Here is a 10,297-nt window from a genome sequence, read left to right as displayed (position 1 = left end):
CAGAGACATACAGCCTCCAATAGTGGAGGTAGAACATAGACTTCATGGTTAGTAAAGTAGCCTTTGATTATCCTTTCCTCCAGGGATCATTCATTCCACCAGTTTTGCCAAAGGCCCAGCTTCATCATGTACCTCCTACCCCTGAACTATGCAAGCTTGTCATTATAAAAACAACTGTTTTAAAAACTAGTGTCTGAGTTTGATGTATTTTCCCCTCTTCCCTCCTTGTCCCTTTTCCCTTATGTGCTGTGGCTTTTTAGATTGTAGGCAGAGGTGAATTTTGAGCAGTGTAATCGGTTCCACCGCACTGGAGGGCGCTGCAGGTCTTTGCAGCTATAACATAGTGAACTGAGCAGAACCAACGGTGAGAGGCTGAGGTGGTGCCAGATTTTGGCCTTGCACAGGGTGCCACTGACATTTTAAAGACCAAACTCTGCCATTGTTGTAAGCCTGTGGACAGGGACTGTCTTGTTTTAATTGACTGTATGTAAAGCCACTCTGGGAGCCTTGTTGATTTAAGAGCAGGGTACAAATGCTCTAAACTTTTTTTGGCATCTGCCTGTCTCAAAAGACAATGGAGTGCACCTCCAGGGGGTGATGTTAAATAAATAAATAATAAACAAACCTAAGCATACACTTTATTAACAACTCTTAACACATCAAGTTCTAAGAACATTCAGTGTAACCAATGTAATGACAATGTAAATAAATAATTTAAATATATAGTTAAAAGTGAATAAATCTGCACATAAACAATTAATATAAAAACTAAAGGGAGCGCTTTCTTCCCAATGAGCTTATTGCTCTTACTATAAATATAGTGCTTTCCCCCCTGGGGCACTATTATTTGACAATACAAAAGTCACTATGCTCTAAACGAGCAATCTTCTTCTCATTGCGGAATTCAGCTCTGTCGATGCGGGACTTGGGGCTTCCTGTCTTCTGAAGCCATTCTTGAAGTTGTCGCACCTTGACAGTAGGACCTTGGATTTGGCCTTGCACAGTGCCATAGTCAGTATTCTGCACCCAGCCAACGACACCCAACTTCTTTCCTTCCGTCTAAAAAAATATATAAAGATGCAATTTATATGCTGGAAAAAGAAATAATAATACGCTGCCTTGTGGGACATATTTGAGAGAAGGAAAGGCTAAGGAGTAAACACTATACAAATCCAGAGTGGAGTCCCTAGACAGTCGGATGGCACCTTGTACGCTCCTTCCGGCAGCTCCTGCAGCCATGTTGGTGCGAAACATATTGCTTTCCTTTCCTTTAGACCACAGCAACAAGGCCAAAAGGAGTGTCTTTTTGTCTAGGCAGCCCAGGACCTCCATATACACTGCCCAGGCTTGCGCCCCAGGGAGGTCACTTCAGTGCTGCTAACACAGCAAAAACAACACAGGAGGCAGCAGTTCAGAGTTACTGGTCTCTACTGCCACAGGAGGCACTGTAATTCTTCAGCAGTTTGGCTTCACCTCCGGAGCAGCATTCCGTTGTCAACATATATATATGCAGACAGACAGACAGACAGACACACACACACACACACACAGTAATTAGTCTGAATAGAAAAGAAACTACAGAATATATTTGCATAGCAACCAATGCCAAAGAAGAAAGAAATAGCCACTGTTTAAAATCCAGGGGACGCGGGTGGCGCTGTGGGTTAAACCACAGAGCCTAGGACTTGCCGATCAGAAGGTCAGCGGTTCGAATCCCCGCGATGGGGTGAGCTCCCATTGCTCGGTCCCAGCTCCTGCCAACCTAGCAGTTCGAAAGGTACTGATCTAGCAGGAAGGTAAACGGTGTTTCCGTGCATTGCTCTGCTTTGCCAGAAGCAGCTTAGTCGTGCTGGCCACAAGACCCAGAAGCTCTTTATTGGCTCCCTCGGCCAATAAAGCGAGATGAGCGCTGCAACCCCAGAGTCGGCCATGACTGGACCTAATGGTCAGGGGTCCCTTTACCTTTAAAATCCAGACCTTTTGACAATACAAATTGAGGATCAGCGTGGTTTACTCTTAAATAAATGGACTGGAGAGAGGACTGTAGCCCAAGGCTGTGTCCACATAGCCAGTTTAAAACACAGCTAGGGATAGATACAGTTGTGGCCAAGTAGTGTATGTATCTCAAAGAGGCAGTAGGTACGCACTGGATGCGGGATTGTATACACAACATAAGTTGCTCAGCTGCCCAAGCAAAGCTTCTAAAGCGCTCGTAATGCTCACGCTCCCCCCCCCCAAATGCCTGTGTGGGCGCGCTGGGGAGGCGACCGGAAAAGTCACACACCTTCCCTTTGCCTACCCCAGGGAAACCTCAGCCTAGAGCACACCCACCTGTGTGTTTTTGCGGAAAAACACCCCTTGGACTTTCCCGAACACTTCGTAGTCCACTGAAATGAGGCCGTCTCCCTCCGCCATGGCCGCTGGCGCCTGGACCAAAAGCAGAAACGCGATTAGGCAGAAAAGGAGACGCCGAGGGTCAGGGTCCCATACTGCCCACCCCTGCAAATGCTGGGAGAAGAAGACGGTAATCTCCGCGGCCTCCGACGAAGGAGCCATGGTTGTGGCGGCGCCTACTTGGCCCAGCGACTCTCCCAGGGAGAGAGGACCGCCTCCCACTCGGCGCCAGCCCCGCGTGCTGCCCCATATTAGGGAGGGCAGAGGGCGAAGGGGCGCGGCGGGGTCAGGGCGCCGCCCGTCATTTGCATCCCCTTGGCTACAGAAGAGGGAAGGAGAGACCTGCCGATTCAGGAGCCTCTCGGCGTATTATATCTAACCGCGCGAAGCTTCCGCCAGGCTCGTCGCCAAGCAGCGGAGCCGGTCTCCGAGCTCCCAGTCAGGAGCCAGGGCACCTGGTGGCACCAACCGCCACTAACGGCTCGCCTTACCATGGAGCTGCTCTGGGCCCAAGTGACTAGAAGGGCCCCAGAAGATGGAGCGGAAGTGGAGACGGTCGTCAAGGAACGAGACCCGACGTCTCTTTCTCTAATCCTTCCCCTCCCCCCGCTGCCTCACCGGCCCTTTTCACGCTGGAACGGCAAATAAGCTCGAACCATAGAGAGGGGACGACCATTTCCCTTAAAAATAAATAAAAATAAGTCAACGCACAGAGATATACAGAACCTAAAGATGCGGACAGGAAGCGGGGAGGACGGAGCCGGATGTAGCACGCGGGCGCTCGTTGCTAAGCAACGGTGGTAAACAGCTGCCCTGAGGATCGGAGGCTGCGGTAAGAAGAGGCAGGTGAGAATAGGCTTGGCTTGGCTTGAGGGGCTGGGGACGAGTGTCTGGAGCAGCCAGACATGCTCTGCGAGGGTGGGCGAGCAGGCAGGCCTTGCGGAGCGCGGGGGTCCAAGTTACCCTGGAGACTGAACAGGTGGGTGTGGGTGTCCCCTCTTGGCTTCACCCCATTTCTCGGTGGAAGATGTTTGCTTGGCTCCTGTTGCCCCGCGTAGAACTGACCAGGCAGTCGCTTGGAGCGAGCGGTAACAGGACGCTGGGTTGAAATCTTTTAATTCTGCAACTAACTGGCAATCTTGTTGAAGAATAAGGGGTGGGGGTGGGGTGGGGACCCTGTGGCCAGACACAAATTGTTGGTCTCCAACACCTGTCAGCCTTAGCCAGGATAGACAAGGGGGATAGTCAGGGATGATGGAGGCTGGAGTGCAACATCTGGAGGGCCACTGGCACCCTTGACTTGAGGATGCAACCTCTATTAGTTTCACATAGGAATAGCTACCATGATTTAAAAGCATTATTTTGGCAGGTATCTTGCATCAGCTTTCTGAAATTGAGGCCCATCACTTGCCAACATCTGATGAAGCTTCTACTGTAGTCTAAACTGTTCAGTTACATTAAGGTTAGTGTACCTGTAATGAGCTATCAAACACCTGTCAGGCCACTTTCCCATTATTAGGAATTTTGCTAATTCCATTAGGGTCAGTAGCTTCCATTAGAGTCAGTAGACCCTAAACACTGCCTTAGGTGTACACTTTGTTACTGTCTTCTATTACATGAGACCTTCCATAGTGAATGAGAGCAATAGTATATCTAGTTAAATATCCTGTATTCTAGATGCTATACGTATAGTGTCAGCTGGATGCTATATATAGAAATTTATCCATTTTATTTAGTCTGCTGCCTTTGGTAGTCAAAACCTTTCATAAGCTTAGGTTGGTGCACCAGTTGAACAGATAGCTTGATCACAGTTGTCCATACCCTGATATAATCTAGGGTTGATGGATACGATACATTGCATGTGAGGTACTTTTGAGTACTGGTAATTTCAGTTGGTTCAGCATACGTTCTGATCATTTTGAACATATTTCAAGTGTATTTTAAAACTTCACTGGCTGCTCATCAATTTCTGAGTGCTGGTACTTATCTTTAAATGGCTTGATACCCAGGTACCTGAAGGAAAACTTGCTAGCATGTTAGCTTTCCTGTGCTTATCCTCTTTGGAGGCTCTCTTCTAGGTACCCTCACCATTTGAAGTAGGGAGGATGGATTGCATCAAGTTATGAATCCCCCCCCCATTTATTAGTCTTTGTAAAAGGCTTTCTGTGCAGATATAATGGTTTGATCCCTCCCTCTGCCAGTCCATTTTAAGAGAGGAAAGGAAAGGACTGGAATACTTGATACACTGTTGACTTCTTGTCCCTTTTTCTACACCATTTCTGCTCCCTTAGGCCAACACAGAAATTTCTAATGGCATAGGGTCCCCAAATTTGCCTGGTGCACTTACATTTGCACAGATTTAAGGATTCTGGATATTGTGCTGATACAATGTCAGGCCCTCATGCAATATTCTGTCATCCTCCCCATATGCCAGTGCCGTTTCCATCACTGAAAAGCAAGGCCCCCCTTTATATATCTATAAAGGCCCCCTAGAGCTGATGTGTACTTGCTTTCCCCTATTATAGTAGGGGAAAGGGATTCTAGCATGAGGGCCCCAATCATAGCATGTATGTAACGTGTTGCATTCCCCCAGGCTTTACTGGAAATGCTGAATGGCTCATTTGCAGCTGGCCGTGTGTTCACATATGGATCCAATGGCAGCCAATTCCAGCCTTCCTGCAACAAGCCAGGAAAGATGCCACCCTGAGGCTCTTAAAGAGCAGGTCCAGCTAGAACACTTGAGGAGTAATATCCAGCAGCAATTCCTGTGCAACAAAGATAAGAAGCTGGCAGATCTTCATATCCAAAAAGGGCGGAGCTCTTCTTGTTCTCAGCCTGCAGAAACTAGTCAACTGATCTTGGAGAAGGCAGGTTTCTATTCTGCTGGCCCACGCAATTGGTACTTCAAGGGCCAGGCCAACAGTCTGCCCTCCCACTGGAGAACCAAACGGAGAGAAGGTGTGGACAGGTCATACCCTCTAAAACCAGTCTTTCCCCATACAGCTGGGAATGTTCACCTGCCCAGTTCTTGGCAAGTTGGGAGCCCACCAGCTAGAAAGACTCCTCCCATTAGCCCTAGCTCAGAGAAAAAAGGAAGGTCACATGCAGTCAAGACTCATCATGTTAGAGGGCCTTCTCCTTTTTCTGTAGAGCAATCCAAGAGAGCAGCTTCTCATTCACGTAGGGCAGAGTCGGGCTACATTCAAAAACTGGAGGCTGCTGGGCGGAGCTTAGAGGAGGAGATCCAGCGAAAGGAGGCCCTGCTCAGGGAGAAGCTGAGGAGAACGGAAGAAGAGCTTCGAAGAATCCAGTGGGAGAGGCAGCAGGCAGAAGCAGAAGGAAGACGGCAGCGGGGAGGACTATGTATGCCTGAGAGGAAAGCAGCAGGTATTACTCAGGGCCATGTTTCCAGGTCTATAGTTCAAACGCGTGACTGTCAAAAGGTACATATTCCAGACAGCCCTGCTGTCTCAGTGGGGACTGCCCTGCCTCCCCAGGCACTCCACATGGAAAAGCTAAAAAAGCAAAGATTGGTGGCTAGCAACAGTAAAATTCGAGAGAATGTATCCCAGATTTCAGCCACTTCTAGCCCAGAACTGGCTTCCATGCGTGACCAGGCTCCTTCTGCAGCAGCCTCGTTGGGACAGGTTGACTGTGTGGCAGCAGAACCCTCATATACAGAGGCTCCAAGCAGTGTAGAGGATTGGGGAGAGTGCAATTTCTGTGGGCGAAAGCTTTATTGCTCCAGGTTGGAGAAGCACATAAGCATCTGCAGGAAGAATCATGGCTCCAAGAGAAAAGTGTTTGATTCAAGCAAGGCTAGAGCAAAAGGCACCGAATTAGAGACCTATTATCTATTGAAGGGTACAGACACCTCTCAGGTAATACATTTACTTACTTGTTACGCATACCCTGCTGTTCCTTTGGGTCTGTTTGGAACTTTTAGACAGTCACTGATCAGCCTGGGTTCTTTTTAGCTTTCATGATGTACCAGCATCATTTGCCATCATTCTTTGGTTTCCACTTTGGTCTGGGATGATGGTCATTCTTTAACGCTTGGAGTTCCTGTCAAATCATGTGGAATTCCTAATAAATCTTGATGATCCCTAATATCCCTCTAATTTCCATTCATTTACTTCAATTCAGCCATGGGTAGGGTGACTGCTAGAAATTAGACAAGAGCCCAATAAGTAGGTTGAAGTCCTGGTAAATGTTTAGTTAAATACACCAAGACTTAGCAGGGAGAATGCTAACTATTTTACCTTCTTTCATCATACAAAAACGAGATGTTGAGGATGTGAAAACAAATTTTCAAAATTATCAAATTAATTTTATGTAACAAGTCAAGTCACTCATAACTAACCTACAAATGTCACAGCTGCATGGTAAGATTAAGATCAGGCTTAGAACGATCCTCTGAAATTAAGAATGAAGAAAGTACTCATATTTAAAAGTATGGAACAGTCCAGTGGCATTAAAGTCGTTCTATTTTAGAGGGTCTGTTCAATTTCATCATCAGATTAACTCTGGTAATTTTACCCCAGTTTAAGAGATTTCATCTGCATTCCAGTTACAATGTTCAGATGATCTGAGTAGTGGCAATGATTTTGGTAGAAAACCTAGTGATATCATTCTGCAGTGGACCTGTGAGTTAGTGATATGACTTTTTAAAAGCATCACGTGTTCTGTCCACCTAGCAGAACTTTGGTCTTCACATATGCTATGTAGTTCCATTTGCCTTATAGGGACCAAGAACTTGTTACATTAGAAATGTCCTGCTAACTGTGTCCAGAACAAAAACAGTGGCAGGAAATATCAGAGTGTGAGCTAACAGGTTGTACTAATAGTTTCTCCCTTTCCCCCTTCTCACTACAGAAAAAGAATTCCAGACAAAATTTTGAGGCTTCCAAGCAAAACAGTGAGATATCTAAGCAAAGCAACTGGAGACAGAAGCACGAATCGTTCATCAAGACATTGCGTAGGGCTCGTGAGCTGCAACGAGTAATCTCCAAAGGAGGGAAGGCATCAGACCTCCCCCCAGCCCCTGCTATGGAGAACCCAGACTACAAGTTATGCCCTTATTGCACCCGTCAGTTTGCACCTAAGGTGGCTGAGAGACACATTCCCAAGTGCAAGAACATTAAGAACAGACCCCCACCGCCACAGCAAAAGAAGCGCTGATAGTAGTGGGCCAAAGTGAGATCTGCAACTGGAATCATCACATTGAGCTCCCTGCCATTTCCTTGTTTGATAGCACAGAGTAGCAGACAGCATTCCCAGTGCTGCAGTTTCATTTTATATATAAAATACAAAGGTGTGAAATCAGTGAGAAGCCCACAAACCATGAACAGATTATTAAACCCCATGTATTGCATATTAAGGTCCAGTGCTTCGTAAAATAGTTAGACCTAAGGTAGTGCTCTCACATCTGTGTTGCTGCTGTTGGCTGGTCCTCATTCCCTTCCCCGTGCAGTTCTTCACAGAACCCATGCACATTTGTCAGGAACATTAGGATTTCTGTCTGCCTCCTAGGACATGGGATTATGTGCTAGAAAGATACTACTGAGAATTATCAGAAGGAACTCTTACCTGTCTTGAGGTAATCTTCAACTTTGTGAGGCATCTGCTAAGTGGACTACCATTCTTGGTTCACATGTTCATACAAGAACGGAGAATTCTTAGCTCCCATAACTGAAATGAAGGTCTTAAACTACCCAGATGCTCAGCATTACGTAAAACTCAAACTATAGAACTGTATTACTAATATAACTGCTGGGAAGGGGCGATACCTACTTGGATATATTGCATGCTATCCATCTCATCTGGCCATTAAGTTTTCTTGCCCATCTACAAATACTGGCAAACAGAAACCTGGTCTGTCCAAATTTCTCTAAAGCTAAAAAAGAATGGCTATGGGGAATATGAGAATGGCGATTGTAAAATGGATTGATTACTTTAGCATAATTTTGCCACTGAATCCTACCTCTTTATGCAGTCATAAGCTCGGGGAGCGGGGAAGGAAAACTAGTTAGTTATTCAGGAGGTAGGCAATTGGACTAGCCATATCTTTGGTGTCAGGTTAGTGGCTGAGACATTTTGGGGGCTCACCAACTAGAGAGAGTGTTTGGCAAGCAAGGGGAACAAGTGCATTAAAAGCAGGGTGGTGTATGCATTCATTGTCTCCCAGTGACGAACTCAAAAAACTCAAGTCTGTAATAAAATATGTGGAATGTGGCAACTTGGAAAACATGGGGGGAAATGTAATCATTGAACGTGGGAATGTATTGCTTCCATCCCAGCTTCTTCACAGATACCAGCTTTATTTTATGCAATGCAATACTTCAACAGATTATGTGGTTCATAAGCATTGCTACGGATGTCCAAAAGCTTCAAAATGCAAGTGTTGGTTCACTTGTGAGAAATCCTGATACAGCTTTAGAGACTGTAAGGACAAAACCAGTGGTGTGCATAAACCCCTTTCATATCACTGGTCATAAAAAGAGCAGCAAAGAGTAGTGATGTGTTTAACTGTGTAAAAAGGTAGGACATGGAATTCAGGAGAGTATCCCCACTGTAGGAGCTACTATAACGGGTATATGAAACAATTATCAAAACTCACTCCACATTTCTGTTACTAACAAAGTAAAAAAATTTGTTGAGGACAGACTGGTTTTCTCCATTGCACACATGGCTATTGCCAGCTCCCCTTGTTTGCTTTCTGCATGCTTTCAAGGGTGATGTTATCAAAGCAGAGGGGCTGGTTTTCAGTGGTTCTCCTGTACCAGCTGAAGGAAATTTTAAAATCCCTTCAAGAGGAATTAAAGAAAAATCCAGAACCCATTTTCCTTGGGTCACAACCATTTAGAGAATATCTCTTCAACAAAATAGTTTGCACTGTATGCAGAACAGCAAGAAATATGCACTTGGAAAGATTCAGATTGTTTCAAAGGAGTTAAAAACAATCAGACACCCCCCACCCAAAAAACCTTGCAGTGTACTCTATTATGCATGTGTGGCTAAGGAAGATGCCAAAACCATAGAAGAGATAGATGGCTCTACTCTTATTTGGGTCTTACTTCATATGCAATATATATATAGTTTTTGAACATTTAAAAAAATGCATTGAGTCCATATGCAAATCAGTTGTGTATAAAGTTTCTGAATACACTTGAGCCTTGATTTGGCACCAGAGGTCTGAGGAGGCAATTTAAGTAGATTGATTTTTGCTACCATCTGTGAGGTATGCAGTTTTTTGACTGGGAATCCACACCAACATCAGCACCACCTCTGATGTGCAATATTAATAGGGGGACTGTATTGCAGAGCTTCTATAAGCAACTCTCTCTCAGCACAGCCCTTCAACCTGCTATGTGGGTTTAACAGTGAGGGAGTTCTATGCTGATGGGCTGCTTAATTTTTAATCATTTCTAAATAACAGACCATTGTCCCCAAGAATGACAGTCAGCATATGGGAACACTTCACAGCACTGCAAATTCTAGGAGGGCACATCTCCAGTAACAAATATCTGCTATACCTGCTCTCCTAATTACCTTAAAAAAAACCCAGAGATATGGGTCCTCTGCTTTTCCCAGATACAGTACTCTTAAGAAAACGGGGAATCCTCATCTCTATTAGTTGTTCCAGACTCAAAGATACATATCCACCTCTCAACAGCAAGTTATTTATCACATTTCTAACCAGTGTGTGCTACCCCTGTCTTCTTAGTGCACTGGTTACTGATGGCAAATAAAGCTGATATTGCTAACGAAATTTACATGACGAAAAATATGAGTGATGATAGCTAATTCTGTAGAGCCAAAGTTGTAGAGATTTTAAGATGTGCCTTGCGGGAGGGGGGCGCCTCAAAAAAACTAGAGGCAAACTCTGTCACTGAAAGCGCAA

The 10,297-nt window shown here is 45.4% G+C and overlaps 2 protein-coding genes across 7 annotated transcripts; one reads left to right on the top strand and one right to left on the bottom strand.

Annotated features, from left to right (window-relative positions):
* Positions 1–624: 624 nt before the first annotated feature.
* ACYP1 (acylphosphatase 1) lies at positions 625–2,988 on the bottom strand. 4 transcript variants are annotated; one of them, XM_083504631.1, is made up of 3 exons: positions 2,886–2,988; positions 2,332–2,427; positions 625–1,059 (listed from the first exon to the last, which is right to left on the bottom strand). In XM_083504631.1, exons 1-3 carry the CDS (start codon positions 2,886–2,888, stop codon positions 844–846), a joined length of 315 nt encoding a protein of 104 aa, XP_083360757.1. In that variant the 5' UTR covers positions 2,889–2,988; the 3' UTR covers positions 625–843. The 4 variants fall into 4 exon arrangements, with proteins under 4 accessions (XP_083360757.1, XP_083360758.1, XP_083360759.1 ...); XM_083504632.1 differs by lacking the exon at positions 2,886–2,988 and adding an exon at positions 2,737–2,876; XM_083504633.1 differs by lacking the exon at positions 2,886–2,988 and adding an exon at positions 2,741–2,875.
* Positions 2,988–8,641, top strand: ZC2HC1C (zinc finger C2HC-type containing 1C). Of its 3 annotated transcripts, none has more exons than XM_083504546.1 (4): positions 2,988–3,240; positions 3,764–3,856; positions 4,988–6,275; positions 7,270–8,641. In XM_083504546.1, exons 3-4 carry the CDS (start codon positions 5,007–5,009, stop codon positions 7,573–7,575), a joined length of 1,575 nt encoding a protein of 524 aa, XP_083360672.1. In that variant the 5' UTR covers positions 2,988–3,240; positions 3,764–3,856; positions 4,988–5,006; the 3' UTR covers positions 7,576–8,641. The 3 variants fall into 3 exon arrangements, with proteins under 3 accessions (XP_083360672.1, XP_083360674.1, XP_083360673.1); XM_083504547.1 differs by having other exon boundaries at positions 3,186–3,226; XM_083504548.1 differs by lacking the exon at positions 3,764–3,856.
* Positions 8,642–10,297: the final 1,656 nt, after the last annotated feature.

Source organism: Podarcis liolepis (assembly GCF_965112155.1).
Source record: "Podarcis liolepis genome assembly, chromosome: 1".
NCBI classification, from domain to species: domain Eukaryota; kingdom Metazoa; phylum Chordata; class Lepidosauria; order Squamata; family Lacertidae; genus Podarcis; species Podarcis liolepis.
This window is presented reverse-complemented; position numbering and strand designations above follow the sequence as displayed.

Bases quoted from the DNA above. Each gene is read 5' to 3' on its own strand.
- ACYP1 (XM_083504630.1), bottom strand. From the start codon at position 2,556: ATGGCTCCTTCGTCGGAGGCCGCGGAGATTACCGTCTTCTTCTCCCAG. The intron at 1,060-2,331 runs GTGGGTGTGCTC...ATATTTTTTTAG, and splicing joins TTTTCCGCAAAAACACACAG to ACGGAAGGAAAGAAGTTGGG.
- ZC2HC1C (XM_083504548.1), top strand. From the start codon at position 5,007: ATGGCTCATTTGCAGCTGGCCGTGTGTTCACATATGGATCCAATGGCA. The intron at 6,276-7,269 runs GTAATACATTTA...TTCTCACTACAG, and splicing joins AGGGTACAGACACCTCTCAG to AAAAAGAATTCCAGACAAAA.